Source organism: Ostrea edulis, chromosome 9 (assembly GCF_947568905.1).
Source record: "Ostrea edulis chromosome 9, xbOstEdul1.1, whole genome shotgun sequence".
Taxonomy (NCBI): Eukaryota; Metazoa; Mollusca; class Bivalvia; order Ostreida; family Ostreidae; genus Ostrea; species Ostrea edulis.
This window is the reverse complement of record NC_079172.1, coordinates 17,240,191-17,264,046: the sequence shown is the minus strand read 5'-3', so window position 1 is coordinate 17,264,046 and position 23,856 is coordinate 17,240,191. Positions and strand designations below refer to the sequence as shown.

The following is a 23,856-nucleotide window of genomic DNA, read 5'->3' as shown; positions in this document are numbered from 1 at the left end:
ACTCAAAATAGTCGTCAGAAATCAAAGTATTATTTCTCGGTCCTGGATAACGTTCACTCCCGCTAATTAGCAACCAAAAGGAAAATAAGCTTCTGAGATGTTTATAGATTTCTGGCTTCGATACTCAGAAGTAGACACGTACTGAGGCTTCACGGAGTTTGGTATGAAAGTATCGAGTTTCTTATAATAGTCTGTGGTGCCATTGGTATAGACATTAATGGAATTTTCTTTAAAGCTTGGGATTGCTTTAATTGTTATCTCCAAATATAAGGTGATGATGCATGTAACATTAATGAAAACAGTTAATTTAAGCGTTTAAAGTTTTGTCTTCATGTTTGTCAATTTAGCGATCTAGAAAATGTTTGTCATATCATATCGAACTTTTGGACGAATTTCTATTTCTCAAAAAATGAAATGTGACCTCTTTACGACACCGCCTGTTTATTTTCCAATACAAGATTTTCCAGTTGGTCATAGATTCTATTGTTAAGTTTTAGAATACTTGTATGATCAGAACGATGTTGTAATAAAGGTACATTCATTTAAAAAAAAAAAAAAAGCTTTATAAATTTTGATTGAGTTTATTGAGAGGACGATGGACAATCACCATGTTTGTTTAAGTGTCAGGTTTTGAGACTTGCTATGTACTCATAGGCTATCATAAGAGGTGTAGTGTAGATTGGTATCTACAATGTTCAAGGTAATACGAATCGACACATGCGCACAAATCTGATGAGTATTTTTCCAAAACAGTGTACGTTCGAGAGGATATTTCATGTATGAGCAAATGAAGATAATTTAATATACTTCAATTAATCAAATTTGGTATTTTCATAAAAACAATTCAATTTATTGCAGAATTTAATGAGATGTACCATCTTGCATTACAATAAAAATCCACACATAGGCTAGGCCTATATCTAATATTACCAACTCAAGGGCATAGTTACGGAGTATCAATGCATAGAATTATGTACATTGAGTGTATGATTGTGACATGCTTTCAGTGCTATATATAATTGTTATCTATCACTAACCCCAGCAAGGATACTTCATTTAGTATATAGTTAGTTAAGTTTACGAATCTTTGTCATATGTGTTGTAAGTTTTGTTTACGAAGTGGTATATAGACCTGATAGTCCGGGTATTTAATTGATTTTTCTATGGTCTTTATAACGATCTAGTTTGCCAATACAACCTATCATTGGGTCAAATGCTGTCTGACGTGTTTCATGCCGATTGTTAGGTCGTTCTTGGCATATTGATTCTGATTACAGATTACTCCGTTTTTCTGATCAAGATATAGGACTCACGGCGGGTGTGACCGGTCGACAGGGTATGCTTACTCCTTCTAGACACCTGATCCCACCTCTGGTATATCCAGGGGTCCGTGCTTGCCCAACTCTATTTTTTATTCATTATAGGATTTATGAGATTGGTCATTGCTCGTTATCTTCACTTTTTCTTTTAACTAATTGTTTACATAATGTCTGAGAATTATAAATAAATAAATTAGTTACTTATATTACAAACTTTGAAAGAAGTGTTTTTTCTTTGTAGTACAGTCACAATTATTCCAGTAGGGCAAAATTCTAAATTGATCATGACTTGAAATGAAAATTCTAACAGTTGAACATAACTTAGAATTTTAAGCTATATTTTCTCCTCAAAATTTCACAAAGGACACCAAATTGTGAACCCCTAGTGTAAGTCATAACACCCCCTTTCTTAGATCAAAGGTCAAAATAACGAAAAATGATCAATCTCATAAATAGAGAGTTGGGCAAACACCAGAGGTGGGATCAGGTGCAAGATAAAAAATCTGGATTTGTGGGTGTTATATAAGTAAGTCTGGGATGGCTGAATTAAAGATAGCTTGGGAATAGCAGAGGCGAATTCAGCAGGGGAAGTACAAATTGGGCTGCCTCGAAGCCCATAGTGGGTCCAGGGCCACGCACCCTGCAACTGCTGATTTCTGACAAAACATGATATAGATATATCTGAAAATTTTTGGACATAATTATGTACGATTCCTATTCTATTTTTGTGATTTCGAACCGAGAAATCGGTATTGTTTCTGACTGGCTGATAGAGAAACGGAGAGGAACTGAAGTTAGAAGGAACTGTCAAAATTTGTTTACAGAGGCGAAATTTGAATTTTCAACTGAAAGACCTTCAGTTATCAATACTGAAAGACATTTTGATTCATCAAACAATAAATATCTCTTCTTGCTTTGTAACTAACAAAAAACGTATGTATCCTTATCAGGGGAAGCCATTGTTATTGTTTTGGTTTTACGCCCTCTACTAGTCTCAAAATTAAAATAGGAATCGTATCAGACTCTTGCTCGTGCAAAGTCTCGAGAGCGAGAGTCTGGGGGAAAGCGAGACTATATGAAAACCAGTATCAGAACAGATCGCGCTCTAGATGAATGAACAGCAGTGTGATTTACTTGTTGATTACAACGCTGGTGTCTTATGAATATTTATGAATCGTGGAATGTACCATAAGCTCAGTATGAGTGATTGCATCTTCGCGTATGTGGCAAAAACTCGTTAAAATGCTTCAAACATTGCTTAGAATCATACAGATTTAATTTCAATGATGTCTTGATGTTCTGCCTGCAAAATGCCGTCGCTGGGACCCCGTTGTACATACAAGTATAGTATAGGCCCTTATAATCTATTGGCTATGAATAACCACCGTATAAAAAGAACACAATTAGTCTTCCTATTTATTTGAAGAATATCACATTTAGATGCGTTTAATATTTTCTTAAAACCCATGTAGGAACTATTTTATGTCCCCTTTATACAAGAAACGTTGCTTTAGACCACAATCTTGTTCCGTCTGTAGACCAATTGTTGTCTGCTTAATATTTGAAAACCCTCGTGCTTGATAGTTAGGATATCTAGCATTGACACAGTATTTGTCACTAGAAACAAGATGACTCATATTAATTATTGTGTCAAAGTAGAACAATATGAAAATATATTGCTTGCTCATTGTCTTCAGAAAGCATTAGACAGTAAGTAGACTTGAGACAGTAGTTGCTCTTAAAGAGTGTGTGTCTACTTTTGATTTTCAGGTAACAAGTTTGTACTAAAAAACATACTTCCGCCAATTAATATTCTCATGTACTTTGATTATCATAAACTATCATATACCACATATATTTGTTTATTGAAATAATAAATAGCACATAAATCTATTCACTCATGTAGATTTCAAAAGGTTTTGCGTAGATCTAGTGATGATTATTTTGAAAATTTCAGTCCTATCGTCAAATTCACCACCCCACCAAAATAATCCACTACAGGATATACGTAATGAGTCGCATCCACGTAATTTATGGATCGCTAATTTCCTAGTAAAACGTCAACATGGGTAATCTCTACCCATCTTTAACCTTTGTTGGTCCCGATAGACCCAGTCCTGCAATACCAACATTCAAAAGGACGATGAAAAGCATAACATACATGCTTATTTCATCGCATTTTTCTACGCTTAAACATGGCGAACAAAAGCACAGAGTTCCTTTTGCTTCTTTTGTTAAGATGCTTGCGTTAGAAGTAGGTGTGCCTGCAACCGAGCTGTTATTTCTTCTGTGTTCCATTTCTGCCTCCCTTTCTTTTCCCCACCTCTTAATCATTAGAATTCCAAATCCGATGTGCATGAGAATTGACAAACTGATCATAACAATCAGTGGCCAAAAGAAAATGTTTTCGGCCGATTCCGATATTCCGTCCAACACGGCACGGAGTTGTGAAACATTGGCGGCCAACAAGGAGGCGTCACATAATTGTCGGACGTAGTTCTGTCTGTCAGCGAACGGATTTCTAGAGGACGATTTTGGTTGTTGTCCATCGATTTCCTATGAAAAAATGTTGATTAAATGATGCTGTTCGACGTTCAAAGGAAAGAGATGTATTTTATTCATATTTGAACATTACTAGCTTTCATTTCAATACACAAAGTTAATCCAGCGAGTGGACTTTATCAGGCCAATGCCCACTGCGACCTCTGGGTTTTAAGATGAAAAGGTGAAGATTGATTGATTGATGTTTTCCGCCACATTTAACAATTTTTCAGTTATCTGGTGGCGCCCAGTTTTTATTGGTGGAAGAGAGAATTCAGATAAATTGTACCTGGGAAGAGACCACCCACCTTCCGCAAGTAAACTAGGAAACTTTCTCGCTTACCGGTGCGAGCGGGATTCGAACCCGTGCCGACCAGAAGTGAGAGGCCGTGTGATTTTGAGCGCGATGCTATAACCACTTCGCCACGAAGGACCCTGAAATGGTGGAGATAACGAACAGTGATCAAATTCATAACTCCTATAAGGAATACAAATAGAGCTGGGCAAGCACGGATCCCTGGATATACCAGAGGTGGGATCAAGTGCCAAAGAGGAGTAAGTATCCCTTGTCAATTGGTCACACCCGCCGTGAGCCCTATATCCTGATCAGGTAAACGAGGCATCCGTAGTCAAAACCAATGTACCATGAACGATCAAACAATTGGCATGAAACACCTCAGACAGCATTCGACCCAATGACAAGGTCGTAGTGGCATCTAGATTGTTAAAACGACCATAGAATTTGCGAAATGCTAACTCCAGTTAGACTGTTGAAACTCCTGCAACATCAACTTAATTGTCAGTAGCTTTTAAAAACTTATCATATGCAGAACAATCTCTTATGTATTGAATCAGTTGAGAAAAATAAATACCATATGCAGTTGATAATGAAATATTACTACTTAAGAGAAATTCTCGGTAAGGAGCAAAATATTGACGATGGAGAAGCTGAAATCATCCCGTCTGTCATAAAGTTGAGTCGTTAGTTTGCCGTTAATATTTATTTTCAATAAAATGAGTATGAAGTAGGCGTGGGGGACTCTGTGGTGTTTTATTTCGAGTTCACTGGGGTATATCGAATCGACATATGAATGAAAATTATTATTGTTATTAGATAAAACGCCGTCGATATATCTAAATATTTTCTCGGTGCAGGTTTTTGTATTAGTAAGGTAATTCATATACACCCATCCCATTGACTGGGATATTAACTCTGTCTAAAGCTAATCTCATCCGAAAAGACCTGCGACATTCACCTTATTGGTGAATGAATGGTCGCTATATTTTAATGACCTTTCATGAATGGCACAACCAGAGATTTCAAAGCACAAGGTAGTAGTAGACACTTCATAACTTTGATATAAACATACATTTATCTGAAGTAATAAGAAGCCATAAACTAGTGTATTGATGTTGACTAAAAAATAAGCGCGGTTGCTAAAAATTATGAACATAGTTACAATTTTTTGAAATGCTAAATTCTAGAATGAATTTTAAAAGTGTATATGTTTAGACGCTACAGTTGTATATCTAAAACAATTAGTTGGTTTGAATCTAAGTAAGAACTTACGTCTTGAGATGGAACTGGTTGTCTGAAATCAACAACGTCTCTAGAGGGTGAGGTCATCTACAACACAACATATACCCGATGGAGTACATACTGAGTAAATAATATAATGAGCAATTGTATGAACACAATCATTTTATACATGTATGTTTCCATGAACAATTTTGATAGCGTAGTTTATGTCAAACATAAAATTACTCACACGTAAACTTGTCGGTCTCCCATTTGGTGTGGTATCTTGGCCTTCCTCTGAAGTTTCATTTACAACATCATTCATTTCCAGACTTACATCGCCGTTGTTACTGCTTGACATTTTGACAGATAAATGGTATGCTTTCTCGTTCGAATTTTTGTTTGGGAAGTCCCAATGTTTAAAAATAGGTCAACTATGAATGGTGTCACTTGACATTATGACGCATATCTGGAAAATCTTATATTATTTTAAGGTTATAAGTTGTTCATAACAGTATGGGTATAGGAAAGTTTTCACGATGAACACAATATTATTAAATTACGTGAACACAAAAATACAAACTCAAGGTCCCCTCACGTAGAACTTTAGTGGTTTGGCCCCCCAAATAAGTAATAAAAATTGATGTATACTTGGTTTGATCTAAGCAAGCTAGTCAGCGGACAAATGAATACGTAAAGGTAATGAGAAAAACTTTATGAAGTAGTCATATGCGTTTAATAGTAGTGTACATGTATATTGAAAATGGATCCACCCTGGCCATCTCTCTGTCCCATACAGTTCATACGATTTATACGGTGTGGTTGTATAGGTAGACATGTGAAAGATAAAATAGACACATGCATGTTTAAAATGAGATATATGCATGAAAGGTACTGATGGATTATAACTGAAAGGATAATTAAACTGTAGGAAAACAAGTCTTAACAGGTTAGGTAACATAGCTGCTGTTTCTGGGGAACCACCGCGAATACCCCTCCTTCTGGTGGGATGAGCACTCCTTCCGTCTGGTGATGCCGATATTGTCGACTTGCTAATATTTCTTCGAAGCCCCTGGTCTTTGATTTTTCTATCGGACTCTATTGTAGATTGTATTACGTGCGTAATAAAGGTTTCCTGATTTAGCTTCACCCTGTATTGTCGTTTGTCAGGATCATTAAGATGTACATGTGCTTACCTTCTAAAGATGCTATTGACATGAAGCCTCTTAACTGAGATTTGTCAGATGGGGTTGTGACATTACAAGGTTTATATGATATGAGATAGACAATACACTCGTAGCTTCATGCATGTATATAAAGTATCCAGGAAATAAAACCACTGGTTATTTCACATGATATCAAGTGAAAATGATTTTGATCGGTTTGTGTTTTTCTTCCGCATAAAAGTATGTACGCTATGACAAACCAGCATTTTTAAAAAATGATATCTTATTGGGAATTGTCATCAATTTACTTTTCAAAGACCACTCGTTCTTTAAACTTCACGTGAAAAGATAAGCACATGACACCCAACATACGAAATTTTCATTCAGATAAGTTTTTCCAGGAAGGTTCTTAGCTGCAATACTCCCTCTACTTTCAAGACTATTTAATCTTAGGATTTTGTTTAAAATAACCATACACCCCATTTGAACAACCCTAAAATATGCAGAGAATGATGACTGCATATTAATTTGAAATGACTCGATCGTTTGTCTTAAAACGTTTTAAACCCCAAAATCCCCAAAACAACATTTAAAAGAGTGTCACGCAAAACCTAGGATATAAAAATACATGAGTACAGAGCTTAGTAGTATACAAAGTCATGAGAGATTAACGGCAAACTATCAACTCAACTTTATAACAAAAGGGATGATTTCAGCTTCTTCATCGTCAACTTCCCATATTTTTGTAGCAATATTTCATTATCACCTGCATATGATGTTTATATATCTCAAATGATTTGATATGCAAGAGCTTCTTCTGCGTATAGTCAGTTTTAAATCGAGGTAAGCTACTGACAAACAAGTTGATGGTGCAGGGGTTTCAACAGTCTCGATTGAAGTCAGCATTTCGCAAATTCTATGGTCGTTATAACGATCTAGTTCGTCAATACAACCTCGCATTGGATCAAATGCTGTCTGACGTGTTTTATACTGATTATTAAGCCGTTCTTGGCACACTGATTTTGACTGCGGATAACTCCGTTTACCTGATCAGGATATAGGGCTCACGGCGGGTGTGACCGGTCAACAGGGGATGCTTACTCCTCCTAGGCACCTGATCCCATCTCTGGTGTGTCCAGGGGTCCGTGTTTTCCCAACTATCTATTTTGTATTGCTTAAGGAGTTATGAGATTGATCACTGTTCGTTGTCTTCACCTTACATCATAGAGTTTTGGAAGTTCAAATATCCTAAATTTTTATTTTCACCTAGATCGGAAGGCATTTTTGCACTTGAATAATTTAACAGTAATTCTAGAATATATATTAAAGAATGGAAGACTGCACTTTGGGTATTTAAGTTAATTATCGTATGGCTGTTATTTGCTTACAGAGGACTGCTCTTCTATATGTATATTAACATATATAACATTTGATTATTGGTTGTCATGGAAACGGAGGACTGTTTTCCTACATGTAAATTAACATATTTAACATTTGATCATTGGTTGTCATGGAAACGAAGGACTGCTCTCCTACCTGTATATTAACATATATAACGTTCATTTATCGACTGTCATGGAAACGGAGGACTGCTCTCGTACATGTCTTTAACATATTTAACATTTGGTCATCGGTTGTCATGGAAACGGAAGATTGCTCTCGTACATGTACATCAACATATTTAACATTTGGTCACCGGTTGTCATGGAAACAGAGGACTGCTCTCCTACTTGTATATTAACATATTTAACATTTGTTTATTGCTTGTAATGGAAACGGAGGACCGGTCTCCTACATATATATTAACGTACATAACATTTTTTCATTGTAAGGTCATGGAAATGGAGGACTGCTCTTGTAATGAAAGTGCTCTCCTATACGTATATATATATATATATATATATATATATATATATATATATATAAATGACCGTGTAGGGTGAGAATTCCGTCGTCATCGAAAGCTAGTTTTGTGACTTGCCTAGATGGTCGAGCGGTCTAGCGCGCTCAGTAATATTCATTTAAGAGTTCATTGCTATTTCTGTGCTTTATATAAAATATTTCGAATGCAATGTGTATCATGTATGATCCTCTTAAATGTAAGTTAAATAGCTGTATCCCATTTCTATTCTTAATGACCGTGTAGCGTGTGACAGCGTGGCGAGAATTCCATCGTCATCGAAAGCAAGTTTTGTGACTTGCCTAGATGGTCGAGCGGTCTAGCGCGCTGGTTACATGCTGCTACGAGATTTGATTTCGCAGGTCGTGAGTTCAACGACCTACAACGATATCGTAAGTTCAACGATCTACAAAGGTATTTACAATGCAGACTACATGTTTTTGGTCTGCCAATCAATGTTAAAAGTGGAGCAAATTTGGAAATGCCTTATTCGTTCAAAGAGCTGATCCAAAATAAAAATAAAAATAAAATAAAGATTTTGGATCAGCTCTTTGTACGAATAAGGTATGTCCTAATTCGCTCCACTTTTAACATTGATTGGCTAGCTTAAAGACAAAAAACATGTAGTCTGCGTTGTAAATACGTTTGTAGATTGATGTAGTTGTAGGGCTAGATGTATTTATATGTAGTTTTTAGCTCACCTGAGCTCAAAGCTCAAGTGAGCTTTTCTGATCACCCGTATTCCGGCGTCCGTCCGTCTGTCCGTCCGTCTGTCTGTCTGTAAACTTTTCACATTTTCAACTTCTTCTCAACAACCACTGGGCCAATTTCAACCAAAGTTGGCACAAAACATCCTTAGGTAAAGGGAATTCTAAATTGTTAAAATAAAGGACCAGGCCACCTTCCAAGGGGAGATAATCAAGAAAACGTAAAAATAGGGAAGGGTCATTAAAAAATCTTCTTCTCAAGAACCACTGAGCCAGAAAAGCTGAGATTTATATGAAAGCTTCCTTATATAATGCAGATTGTAAATTGTTAAAATCATGGCCCCCGGGGGTCGGATGTAAAATTTTGATCCCCTATTGTAGGGGATCAAAATTTTACATACAAATATATAGGGAAAATCTTTAAAAATCTTCTTCTCAAGAACCACTGAGCCAGAAAAGTTGAGATTTATATGAAAGCTTCCTTATATAATGCAAATTCTAAATTGTTAAAATCATGGCCCCCTGGGGTAGGATGGGGCCACAATAGGGGATCAAAGTTTTACATACAAATATATAGGAAAAATCTTTAAAAATCTTCCTCCCAAGAACCACTGAGCCAGAAAAGCTGAGATTTATATGAAAGCTTCCTGATATAGTACATATTCTAAATTGTTAAAATCATGGCCCCCGGGGGTCGGATGGGGCCACAATAGGGGGTCAAAGTTTTACATACAAATATATAGGAAAAATCTTTAAAAATCTTCTTCCCAAGAACCACTGAGCCAGAAAAACTGAGATTTATATAAAAGCTTCCTGATATAGTACAGATTCTAAATTGTTAAAATCATGGCCTCCGGGGATCGGATGGGGCCACAATAGGGGGTCAAAGTTTTTTTTTTGTTGTTTGGTTTTTTTTTTCGTTTTTTTTTTTTGGATATAGTGCAGATTCAAGTTTGTTAAAATCATGGACCCCGGGGATTGGATGGAGCCTCAAGGGGGGCATCAAAGTTTTACATACAAATTTATAGGAAAAATCTTTTAAAATCTTCTTCTCAAGAACCACTGAGCCAGAAAAGCTGAGATTTATATGAAAGCTTCCTGATATAGTGCAGATTATAAATTGTTAAGATCATGGCCCCCAGGGGTCGGATGGTGCCACAATAGGGGGTCAAAGTTTTACAAACAAATATATAGGAAAAATCTTTAAAAATCTTCCCAGAACCACTAAGCCAGAAAAGCTGAGATTTATATGAAAGCTTTCTGATATAGTGCAGATTCAGGTTTGTTAAAATCATGGCCCCCTGGGGTAGGATGGGGCCACAATAGGGGGTCAAAGTTTTACATACAAATATATAGGGAAAATCTTTAAAAATCTTCTTCTCAAGAACCATTGGGCCAAAGATGTTCACATTTACATGAAAGCTTTCTGACATAGTGTAGATTCAAGTTTGCAAAAACCATGGCCTCCAGGGGTAGGTTTGGGGCCATAATAGAGAGTACGGTTTTACATGCAAATAGATATGGAAAATCTTCTGATATGGACCAAGGTGACTCAGGTGAGCGATCTGGCCCATGGGCCTCTTGTTGTTATTATGCTCTGTTGATATTGGCCACATTATGTAATTCTTTTCGTTTGTCCTGAAGACCCGAAAATTTGACAATCTGGTTGTTCGTGCCGTTGGTCATTTTAGTGGTTTATATATATATATATATATATATATACCTCGATTGAAAAACTGACTATACGAAGAACAAGCTCCTGCTCATCCTTTTGAAAAATAATTTTGAATTTCAAATAAAAAAACACAGTGATACACAATGAAGGAAACTTCATAATTGCAGAAATCATTGTATATATATATATATATATATATATATATATACATATACATACATGTATATATATATATATATATATATATATATATATATATATATATATATAAACATTCGTATCATTATCATTATGAAAAACGAGGACTGATCTCCTGCATATATATTAACATATATGATTATATCAAATGGTAGGTTGTATTGACGAACTAGATCGCTATAACGATCATAGAATTTGCAAAATGCTGACTTCAATCGAGACTGTTAAAACTCCTGTACCATCAACTTGTTTGTCAGTAGCTTACCTCGATTGAAAAACTGACTATACGAAGAACAAGCTCCTGCTCATCCTTTTGAAAAATAATTTTGAATTTCAAATAAAAAAGACAATGAAGGAAACTTCATAATTGCAGAAATCATAACTGAAGAAAACCCAATTTACATTGATAAATGTCTATGGCCCAAATGCGGATCAACCCCATTTCTACTGTAACCTTTTTAAAAAACTAGAACCATTATCGAATGATCAGAACATCATTATGGCAAGAGACTTAAACTTAGTGATGGATAGGAAATTACACACAATGAACTACAAATACTTAAACAACCTCAAAGCCCGTATAGAACTTATCCATGCAAGGTGAAGATAACGAACAGTGATCAATCTCATAACTCCTTAAGCAATACAAAATAGATAGTTGGGCAAACACGGACCCCTGGACACACCAGAGGTGGGATCAGGTGCCTAGGAGGAGTAAGCATCCCCTGTTGACCGGTCACACCCGCCGTGAGCCCTATATCCTGATCAGGTAAACGGAGTTATCCGCAGTCAAAATCAGTGTGCCAAGAACGGCTTAACAATCGGTATGAAACACGTCAGACAGCATTTGACCCAATGATATGTTGTATTGACGAACTAGATCGTTATAACGACCATAGAATTTGCGAAATGCTGACATATCATGAAGTATCAAAACGTATGTGACCTTTGTCGTGTCTTAAATCCTGACTACACTGGGAGAAAAAGAAATCCCATCTAGCAAACTAGACTTGACTTTATCCTCATATCGGAATCTTTAACTCCTTTTATGCATGCTGTTGACCATGAAAACAGTTACAGATCTGATCACACACAAGTAGTCTTGACCTTAAAATTAACAGACTTTAAACACGGAAAGGGATTCTGGAAATTCAACAACTCCCCTATAAAAGACATAGAATATGTAAATTCAGTACAATCCAAAATTAAGGAAACAAAAATGCAATATGCGGCCCATGTCTACCAATTGGAAAATGTAAATGAGGTGAATGATGCTGAAATAGAATGTCGGGTCACTGACCACTTATGTTAAACACACTTCTAATGAATATTAGAGGAAAAACAATATCTTATAGTACCTATAAGAAAAACAAAACAAAAGGAAACACAAAATAATATAAAAAATGAAATAAAACTTTGGAAGAAATTTTTAATGAAGAATCCTTGAAAGTTTAGAGGAAAAACAGACAAATCTGGAGGAAATTAGAGCTCAAACACTTAAAGGTAATTATATAAGATCAAGAGGCAGATGGATAGAGGAAGGTGAAAAACCAAGAAAATATTTCTGTAAATTAGAATCTAGAAACTATATAAGTAAACAAATTCCAAAATTAATGCTAAATGATGTTACAGTCATAACAAACCAGTCGGAAATCTTGAACCACACGAAAACTTTCTATGAGACATTATACATGTCCTTATCTCAAAGAAAAAAAATACCAAACTTCTGAAAATAAATGACATTAGATCATTTGTTTTCAGATGGTTTAAATAAAAGATCTTTGGTTTGAGGTAGTACATTGTTTAAAGTCTACATTAGATATTGATATAAACACAAGCAGAAATTCAATTTTGTTTGGTAAATTAAATAATGTTAGATTACAGCGTCTAGAAAATCTTATAATTCTAATAATTAAATGTTATATTTATACAAAGAAGTTTACCCCTTCAAAGAGGTTGAGCTTTGAGACCCTAAAAAAGAATGATATTAGTCGACTATATGTTGAAAAATTTATTTTACTGAAAAATTGTTTGAAAAATGCCTAACAAAAAATTGAACATTCATCATAAGCTATGAAAAGCCCTGTTTCTCTCCATGTCTTGCATCTCTTTAAATGACTTTCTTCCTTTCTTTCAAACTCTTATCTCTAATGTAAAACTTATACGGTACCAATTTTGATGCACCAGATGCGCATTTCGACAAATAATGTCTCTTCAGTGATGCTCATTTTGCATACAAGTCTTACAAGACATCAATTATTAAAGACATTATTATTATTATTATTATTAAATTATTATTAGACGAGAAACTGATGACCCTGTTGCTATTCATTTCTATAAGGATTCTCATAGTATTGACGATTATTCTATAATAGGAATAGAAAAACTTTACAAAGATGACATTTATCGTCGCTTTAGAGAAAATTTATGGAAGAAAAAATTAAATACTTATGTACCACACGGAATAAACAGAAGGGAACATTTTTGTCTTTAATAATTAATGTCTTGTAAGACTTGTATGCATAGAACGTGTTGTACTAACTGATTATAACAATATTGATGTATTTACGATTAGCTACTTACTGTAATATTTCTTGTTTGTATTCACTCAGGCCAGTAGTTGACTGCTTTGTGAACAAACATTTCTAAAATTCTGTTTCATTACTAATACCAAATATTTAATTGTACTCAAAGTCATATTTTAGGATGTGTCCACGAGGTCGGGTGAGTATTGTTCATTTTATTATTACGACTCTTACCTTTCTCATTCGTTTTTCGCGCAATATCAACTTTGACGTTTATAATACTTACTGTGACGTCATAGTACTTTCGCGTATGTAGTCGTGCGTTACGTTGCTATGAGATATAAACACGACTGAAGAAGACCGGTGACACGGTCAAAATATTTCAACAAAGTGCATGTTTAAAGTTTATATATATATATATATATATATATATATATATATATATATATATATATACACTACTTTCATATGTGAAAAAAGATTTTGGATCAGCTCTTTGGACAAATAAGGCATGTCCTAATTCGCTCCACTTTTAACATTGATTGGCAAGCCTAAAGACCAAAAACATGTAGTCTGCGTTGTAAAAACGTTTGTAGATTAGTGTAGTTGTAGTGTTAGATGTATTTATATGTAGTTTTTGTTATTATGCTCTGTTGATATTGGCCACATTATGTAATTCTTTTCGTTTGTCCTGAAGAAGGGACGGGTCGTCCCGAAAATTTGACAATCTGGTTGTTCGTGTCGTTGGTCATTTTAGTGCTTTGTATATATATATATAATTCAATAAAAAAGCAGGAAAATATACAGTTCCAAAATATATTTAAATCACTAGCGCTTTTTGAATTTTAACATCCATCCTCAGGTGAATACAAATTAATAATGAATACAAAGTTGTTTATCTTAGAGACGTCTATTGTGACGTCATGACGTCGTGATAGTCTTGGCGAATTTGCATTGAAATCTGTGATACATCATCTGGTCACAAATGGGTTGGTTTCAAGAACTCATGGAAATAAACATAGGCGGCCTAAGAATGCATACAGTTTTGATGTTTTGAGGGATGTTGCTCAGTTCATATGTAATTATGCCGAAGAGCATGGTCTGCCTCAGCCGGCAGCAGTCAACAGGAATATCGGTGGACACATTCTTCTACCATGCCGTGAAAGCAAACAGTCCTTGTACAGAATATACAAAGATGTTTGTATCGATAATGACAAGACAGCAGTAGGGCTAACGACGTTCAAAGGCATCTGGCAGAGTTGCTGTCCAAATATAAAATTCATGTCACCCAAGACTGATGTATGTCCTGTCTGTGAACAACACAAAGATCACATTCAATCGGCCATGACAGAAAACGATAAGTTAGCTGCTCTAGACAAATATAGTGCACATTTGAATGAAGTGAAAGTAGAACGACAGGTACCTAAAATAAAGAAAATTCACAGACCATTAAAAGTGTGAAAATATCTTATAAAATGTATTAAAATACTGTATTACAGCAAGTGTATGCATTGTTGAAAATACTGTAGTATTTACTAATTATAAGAACTACATGTAGTTTTTTAAAAGACTTATACTTTCGGTTAACAAAATTCAAAAGTCCTTTGAAATTAATTGATATTTTAATAACAGTTATATAACCAGTGTGTCACTAATGCGAGAACTGAGGTAGCTGAGCAACCAGTCCCGGTACAGCCAGCTTCGCCGATGTCAACAGAGCTTAACAATGTCCATTATACCTTCGATTACTTGCAGGCCGTCATGTTTGTCAAGTTGGACCTCTCTATTTTGCTACCCCTAGAAAGATTCAGTTGTTTGGAGTTGCTATGGAGGGTAGCTATTATTTCTATGTACTTACCGGGTATGCTTCTAAATTTAGACAATTTAATATTGATACGTTTGCAATTTCCGACGTACAAATGGTATTTAGAAAGAGGTTTTGTAATTTACGTAGGTATAAAGAAGCAGATCAACTTCCTAGTAGATGAGGATTCGACACTGGGGGGGGGGGGGGGGGGGGGGGGGACAGAACACATGTCAAGGGCGCTATTGGCGTAATTTCCATACTTCATTATTGTTTTGAGAATTTTGGTCTGGGTGAAAAAGAATGCCACTTACACTGTGATAACGCTTCAGGTTAGAATCGAAATCAAATAATAAAAAAATAGTAATGAAATAATAAATACGGTTGTTTGGTTGCACATGTATTATGAGTCTTGCAATTCTTAAAGAAACATTATAATTTTACTTTGAAGGGGAAAACAAAAATAAATTCATGTTGGCGTACTTACTTTGGCAAGCACTCCCAAATACATTTGCACATGCAAGTTCCATACTATGGCAAAAGCTTAGTGGACGCTGGATTTGCTTACATAAAAAAATTATACAGAAGGTCAGAGGTTGATTCATTGGATCAGTTAGCATCCGTAGTCAGAAAAAGCGCGACATCTAACGAAGTGGTTGTATTCGGTAATGCTGATGGAGAATGGCTGGATTAGAAAACATTTGCATCCAACTATTTCATCCCCTTCGAGGGAATTAGAAAATTCAGACACTTTGCTTTCCAAACAGATAAGCCAAGTAAAATACGCTAAAAGAACGTTGTCGGGTTTTTTTTCACATAAGAAATGAATTGTAAAGTCTTGTTAATTATGTTACCACATATCGAGGTTTTTGGGTTTTTTTTTTTTTTTGCTGTTAAAAGAAATCCTGAAAGGGGATACATTGTGTGCGTGTGTGTGTGGTGGGGGGTGGGGGGTTGCGGCGACTATAATTCGCTGACTTGCAATCTCACCCAAAAAAATCATACTTTAATCATTTTCAAATAAGGTACTGGTACATATATAATTTCCTCTTTCTGAATTAAACTCTTACTAATGATTTACATTTCTCTGATATAATGTGCACATTCTTCTACCGGTATTGTTGTAGCCAAAGAAGTGCCAGACTCACCCGGAACAGAATTAAAACTGCTGAAAGCAGGCGTGGATTTAGATGCCATCCAGCCTCCAAGAGTCATCCCCGCAGCTGGTTTGACCAGAGAGAGAATGCAATACCTGTTTAAATTTATTAGACCTTTAGTCAGGGCCCCGTATAAGGATGTTGTCGCTCCCTCATCCGACGCCCAGGAAGAATAAAAGACTCTTAAAAACAAGCCTATTTTGAATCTGTCATAATCTAGATAATTGTTTGGATGTTGATATATGTATACCTATATATTAGATCATAAAAAAAATCTTTACTCATGCATTTTGATTACGTTTAAAACAGTAAAAAAAACGTAACGAAATACAATGTAAATTTCCAAAAATCATGACGTCAAACGACTCGGTGCAAGTTTTTACCAAGTTTGATGGGGATTTTTGATGTCATTATAATTAGATTGTAACGGAATGCTGCATATCAACAGAAAGAGGAGAAATCCCTCTATCTAAAACATTTAAAAAGTGAAAAGGTGATATATATATAAAACACAAAAACCCAACAACGCGGGTTGCGTCGAAAATTCGAGTTTTAAATAACCAACAGTGTCGTGGCCTTTTCAGTGCTTTTGTATATATATATATATATATATATATATATATATATATATATATATATATACATCCTTTAATATTAATTATTAATCATTGATATAACTGGAATAATCTATTATCTGTGCATGTGTATATGTGTACATGTATATGTATTCATGTCTGTGTGTACATGTGTGTGTGTGTGTATGCGTATATATGCACATTTATGTGTATGTTATTGTTTGCTTTTGTGAATATGAAGGTCAATAAAAAATATTCAAAAAACAAAAACAAATACACCTCATTCTGTTGGGATGAGGGCCCCTTCCTTCTGGTGATGCCGATATTGTCGACTTGCCAATATTTCTATGAAGAAACTATTCCTCTGTCTGTATTTTCTATCTAGCTCCATCATAAGCTCTTTGAGTTGTCTATCGGACTCTATTGTAGATTGTATTACGCGAGTGATAAAATTTTCCTGGTTGAGCTTCGCCCTGTATTGTCGTTTGTAACTTCCAGTGACTCACTTTGTCAGGGTCATTAAGATGTACATGTACTTATCTTGTGAAAATGCTATTGACTTGAAGCCTCTTAACCGAAATTTGTTAGATCGTTTTTAAAAAATATCTTTTTGAGAGTTGTCATCAATTTACTTTTCAAAAACCACTCGTTCTTTATACTTCACGTGAAAAGATAAGCACATGACACCCATCATGCGAAATTTTCATTCAGACGCGTTTTCCCAGGAAGGTTCTTATCTGCAATACTCCTATTACTTTCAAGACTAGTTAATCTTAGGATTTTGTTCTGAAAAAAACAAAACCATACACCCCATTTGAACAACCCTAAATTATGTAGAGAATACTAATAGTACTTCAATTAAAATAAAAGATCATACAACATAGATATTTGTTTATTGAATTGATAGATAACACATAAAGTTATTCACTCATGTAGATTGTTAAAGGTTTCGTGAAACAAATATAGGGTGTTTTAAATACTGATAAAACACAGGATTACAAGACAACATTGAAGGGATTTTAACTTATTGTTGATTGATTGCTTGTTTCCCATTCTCTCGAGATTTGTTCATCATATAGAGATGTCGCCAGTTATAGGTGATGTGCTACAAATTTAGATCTATGCTTAGCGCTCAGGGCTTTAGGAGTGAGGGTTCTTTATCATGCCAACGCCTGAAACACGGGACTTCAACTCATTTTTATGGTCATATTTGAAACACACGTGACTGAGACTTTTTAAACATTGAGTTTTGGCGAAGGAGCAATCATTATAACTATATTAATGCCGTTTGACTTTACATAGCTCGAGTGGGGCTCAAACTCAGGACATTCCGGTTATGAAGCGAAAGCTCTAGCACTGAGTTACTGTGACCGGAACATGAATGTTTATTGATTGATATATTTGTGAATAATAGTCACACAGATGATGTTATGTATTGGGTTTTTTTTCCACATGAAATGAATTAAGATATTCTTCACAATTATCAAATTTACAAACACATCAAGTAAATGAGCGGATATTTTGGGGTTGTGTAAACTGTTTACAAATTTAAGATATACGGAAAAATAACAGTTGTAAATTTGACGATTTTCAAAAACCTAAAATATTGATTTAATGTAATAAATTTTAGAAATTCCAATCCTTTCGACAAAGTCACCACCCCACCAAATTAAATGGTATATGTATATGCAAGTCGTGTCAATGTGATGTAAGGACCGCTAATTTCCTAGTAAAACGTTAACACGATTAATTTCTACCCATCATTAACTTTTGTTGGTCCCGATAAACCCAGTCCTGCAACACCAACGTTCAAAATGACAATAAAAAGCATGACATACATGCTGATTTCATCGCATTTTTCTACGCTTAAACATGGCGAACAAAAACACAGAGTTCCTTTTGCTTCTTTTGTTAAGATGCTTGCGTTAGAAATAGGTGTGCCTGCAACTGAAGTGCTATTTCTTCTGTGTTCCATTTCTGCCTCCCTTTCTTTTCTCCATCTCTGAATCATTAGAATTCCAAATCCGATGTGCAAGAGAATTGACAAACTGATCATAACAATCAGTGGCCAAAAGTAAATGTTTTCGGTCGAACTTCTGTCCAACACGGCACGGAGTTGTGAAACATTGGCAGCCAACAAGGAGGCGTCACATAATTGTCGGACGAAGTTCTGTCTGTCAGCGAACGGATTTCTAGAGGACGATTTTTGTTGTGGTCCATCGATTTCCTATGAAAAACATGAAGATTTATTCAAGGGAAAGAAATGTATCTTATTTATATTAAAACATTACGTGCTTTCATTGAAATGCACAAACCAATGCATCGAGTGTACTGTATTATGGTAACGCCAAACGCGACCTCTGATTGTAAGATCTCCTCCAAAATATCCGCATCATTCACCTTCCGAACTGTCGGTGAATGAATAGTCGCTACATTTGAATGACTCATTAATAGCACAACCTGAGATCTACCCATGTAATATCAAGCGCAAGATACGATTGTCGATCGTGATATTTACAGAGAATTCTTCGTCAGTTTGTTTTGACACCTCTTAACTTTGATATAAACATACATTTATCTTAAACAATATGAATTTTATAACTAGCATATTGGTATTAACTCAGAAATAAGCACGGTTACTAAAACTTTTTAGTTACAATTTTTGAAAATTCTAAATTTTAGAATAAATTTTAAGTGTATGATGCAAGGTGAAGATAACGAACAATGATCAATCTCATAACTCCTATAAGCAATACAAAATAGATAGTTGGGCAAACACGGACCCCTGGACACACCAGAGGTGGGATCAGGTGCCTAGGAGGAGTAAGCATCCCCTGTTGACCGGTCACACCCGCCGTGAGCCCTATATCCTGATCAGGTAAATGGAATTATCCGCAGTCAAAATCAATGTGCCAAGAACGGCTTAACAATCGGTATGAAACACGTCAGACAGCATTTGACCCAATGATATGTTGTATTGACGAACTAGATCGTTATAACGACCATAGAATTTGCGAAATGCTGACTTCAATCGAGACTGTTGAAACCCCTGTACCTTTAACTTGTTTTTCAGTAGCTTACCTCGATTTAAAAACTGACTATACGCAGAACAAGCTCTTGCATATCGAATCAGTTGAGATATATAAACACCATATGCAGGTGATAATGAAATATTGCTACATAAATATGGGAAGTTGACGATGGAGAAACTGAAATCATCCCGTTTGTCATACAGTTGAGTTGTCAGTTTGCCGTTAATGTCTACTTTCAATACAAGGTGAATAAAATGATAATAAATAATAATAAAATATCTAAGTATGAAGCAGAAGTGGACGACTTGATATGATTAGACCCTACAGTTGTATATCTAAAAGAAGTTTTCTAAGTAAGAACTTACGTCTTGAGATGGAAGTGGTTGTCTGAAATCAACAACATCTCTAGACTGTGAGGTCATCTACAACACAACATATACCCGACGGAGTACATACTGAGTAAATAATATAATGAGCAATTGTATGAACACAATCATTTTATACCTGTATGTTTCCATGAACAATTTTGATAGCGTAGTTTATGTCAAACATAAAATAACTCACACGTAAACTTGTCGGTCTCTCATTTGGTGTGGTATCTTGGCCTTCCTCCGAAGTTTCATTTCGAATATCATTCATCTTCAGGCTTACATCGCCGCTGTTACTGCTCGCCATTTTCATAGATAAGTGATATACTTCCTCGTTCGGATTTTATAAAGTGTATTGTTGTTTGGATTGTTCCCAATTATTAAAAATAGGTCGACACTTGACCTTATGACGCACATCTTGAAAATTGACGTTAATCTAGAAGATCATTCATTCATATGAGGTTGTAAGTTGTTCAGAACAGCAGGTACATCATGTGAACACAAGATCATTTCATTGCGGAAAAGCAAAAATAGGAAATCCAGGTCCCCTTCCGTAAAACCTTAGTGGTCCCCAAAAAAGTAATACAAATGTATGAGCATACTTGGTTTAATCTAAGCAAACTATTCAGCGGACAAATGAGTGGGTAGTATATTGTAAATGGATCCATCCTCTCCATATTTATGTTCCATACAGTTCATACAATTTATACAGTGTGCGTGTATGAAAGGCGAAGGTAATTGTGCCCTCTGGATTTTAAGATGAAAAGGTGAAGATAGCGAACAGTGGAGTTATCTGTGGTCAAAATCAGTATGCCATACACGGCCAAACAATCGCCCTGAAACACGTCATGCTAACTAACCCTAACCCTAACCCAATGATAGGTTGTATTGGTAGACTAGATCGTTATAACGACCAAATAATTTGCGAAATGCTGATTTAAACGAGACTGTTGGAACCCCTGCACCATCAACTTGTTTGTTATTAGCCTGCTTCGATTTAATAACTGACCATACGCAGAACAAGTTCTTTCGTATCGAATCAGTTGAGAGATGTGTAGGCAGACATGTAAAAGATAAAATAGATACATGCATGTATAAAATGAGTGAAAGTTGCTGGTGGATTATAACTGAAAGGATAATTGAACTGTAGGAAAGGAAGTCTTAACATGTCTGGTAACATAGCTGTTGTTTCTGGGGGGACCACCGGGAATACAGCTCCTTCTGGTGGAATGAGCACCCCTTCATTCTGGTGATGCCGATATTGTCGACTTGCCAATTCCTTCGAAGCAGCTATTCTCACGTCTGTTTATTCTATCTAGCTGATTGAACGTCACCCTGTATCATCGTTTGTAGTCTTCAATTACTCACTTTGTCGTGATCACTATTATGTCCTTCTCTTTTGAATATGTTATTGACTTTAAGCCTCTTAACCAGGATTTTCTTTATATTAAAAAAGACTGTGAGAAACAAGGGTAAGATTATATAGAATATACATTGCACTTTTAGCTCCAGACATCTGTATGAAGTATCCAGGGAAAATTATATCAAAATGTGATGATAACGAACAGTGATCAATCTCAGGACTCCTATAAGGAATAAAAATAGAGAGCTGGGCAAGCACAGTCCCCTCGATATACCAGAGGTGGGATCAGGTGCATAGGAGGAATAAGCATCTCCTGTCGACCGGTCACATCCACCGTGAGTCCTATATCTTGATCAGGTAAACACAGTAATCCGTAGTCAGAATCAGGCCTAACAATTGTTATGAAACACGTCAGACAGCATTTTACTCAATGACATGTATTCTATTGTTATAACGACCACATAGTGAGCATTATTTTATTGGGTTTTGTGTTTTCCTTCCGTATAAAAGCACTCAAGCTATGACAAACTAGTATATGTATTTTTAGAAAATTATGTCTTTGAGACTTTTCTCAATTTACTTTTCAAGTAAGCACTCTCCCTTTAAACTTTACGTACAAAAGATAACTACTAGCTTTGTATCACATGACATCTAACATACGATATTTTCATTCAGACGAGTTTTCCCCACGAAGAGTTTTAACTGCAATACTCCTTTTACTATTACGACCAGTTGTTCTTAGGAACTTTTATAAGAACTTTTTTTTTTAAAAAGTGACACCCACTTGAAAGGCTCTAAATTATGTAGAAAATGACGATTGCATATCATTTTGAAATTACTCGATCGTTTTTCTTAAAACGTTTAGACTTAAAGTCCCTAAGAGAACCTTCAAATGAGTTGCACATTCAAGAATTTCGAAAAGGGAGCATATATTCCCTATATAGAACTCACGGCGGGTGTGACCGGTCGATAGGGGATGCTTACACACCCTAGGCACCTGATCCCACCTCTGGTATATCCAGGGGTCCGTGTTTGCCCAACTATTCACTTTGTATTACTTATAGAAGTTATGAGATTGATCACTGTTCGTTGTCTTCACCTTTCATGCAAAGAAGTATATGAGCACAGAAGTAGTCATAAACGAAATCTTGATTAGAGGCGCATTGGTCTTAACGCACCCATCACATGTTTAACAAAAAATTGAAACCTCGGGTAGGCGCGGGAAATCACAAATTTATAAATAATACTACACAGTGAAAGGAATTTTTAAATGCATGTTTAAATGAAAGATATCTTTAATTGAAATGGATTTATAGTGGTGGATTTAGACTTTACAATGTGTGTGGGGGGGATGCTCAGGGGGGGGGGGGGGGGGGGCATGGAAGGGGGTATATTACAATTTTGTTCCTTTCATTTATAGTTACCATATCCTTTATTGAATTTAAACAGAAAAAATAAATTTGATTTGTTAATTCAAAACACCCCGAAAGGCAGGGGATTTTTCCGAACCCCCATCATTTGAATACAGGTTTTGAATAATTGCGTACATTAGTTATGTTATATTTATTGATATGATATACTGTAAATAAAACTTATTTGGAGCTTCCATATGTAAAATAAATGATCTTTTTCGATATTGAAGATATGTGCAACCAATACATATCTAAGGCTACTGTTCAAGTTGAATGTTCTTATTATTCAACCCGAATAAGTTTACAAGCCCACTATCCCATTCAGAATCAACTAACATTTCTAAAATATTTAGTATGTTATTTCAGGCACAGGGGGTCTGACATACAATATCGAAGGCAAACCCAGTGGAGACGAAGAGGATGATCAATTGGACATTTATATTCCTCAATATCTTTCATTAGATGATCTACAACATGGACACTTTCATCTCATTTATGCTCACCCAGAGACTCTGTTACGAAATCATACCATATCTACCATGCTAAGATCAAAGACCTATAGGGAGAATGTGTGTGCCATTGTTGTTGATGAAGT

At 35.6% G+C, this 23,856-nt stretch overlaps 1 protein-coding gene across 4 annotated transcripts; it reads right to left on the bottom strand.

The window, feature by feature from the left end:
• Positions 1-3,165: 3,165 nt before the first annotated feature.
• On the bottom strand, positions 3,166-22,276 carry LOC125658687 (uncharacterized). Of its 4 annotated transcripts, none has more exons than XM_056148675.1 (3): positions 20,683-21,010; positions 5,431-5,487; positions 3,166-3,875 (listed from the first exon to the last, which is right to left on the bottom strand). In XM_056148675.1, the coding sequence occupies exons 1-3, from the start codon at positions 20,797-20,799 to the stop codon at positions 3,396-3,398; spliced, it is 654 nt and encodes a 217-aa protein (XP_056004650.1). In that variant the 5' UTR covers positions 20,800-21,010; the 3' UTR covers positions 3,166-3,395. The 4 variants fall into 4 exon arrangements, with proteins under 4 accessions (XP_056004650.1, XP_048745995.2, XP_048745993.2 ...); XM_048890038.2 differs by lacking the exon at positions 20,683-21,010 and adding an exon at positions 5,630-6,526; XM_048890036.2 differs by lacking the exons at positions 3,166-3,875; positions 5,431-5,487 and adding exons at positions 17,963-19,313; positions 20,484-20,540 and having other exon boundaries at positions 20,683-22,276.
• Between the last annotated feature and the right edge of the window lie 1,580 nt (positions 22,277-23,856).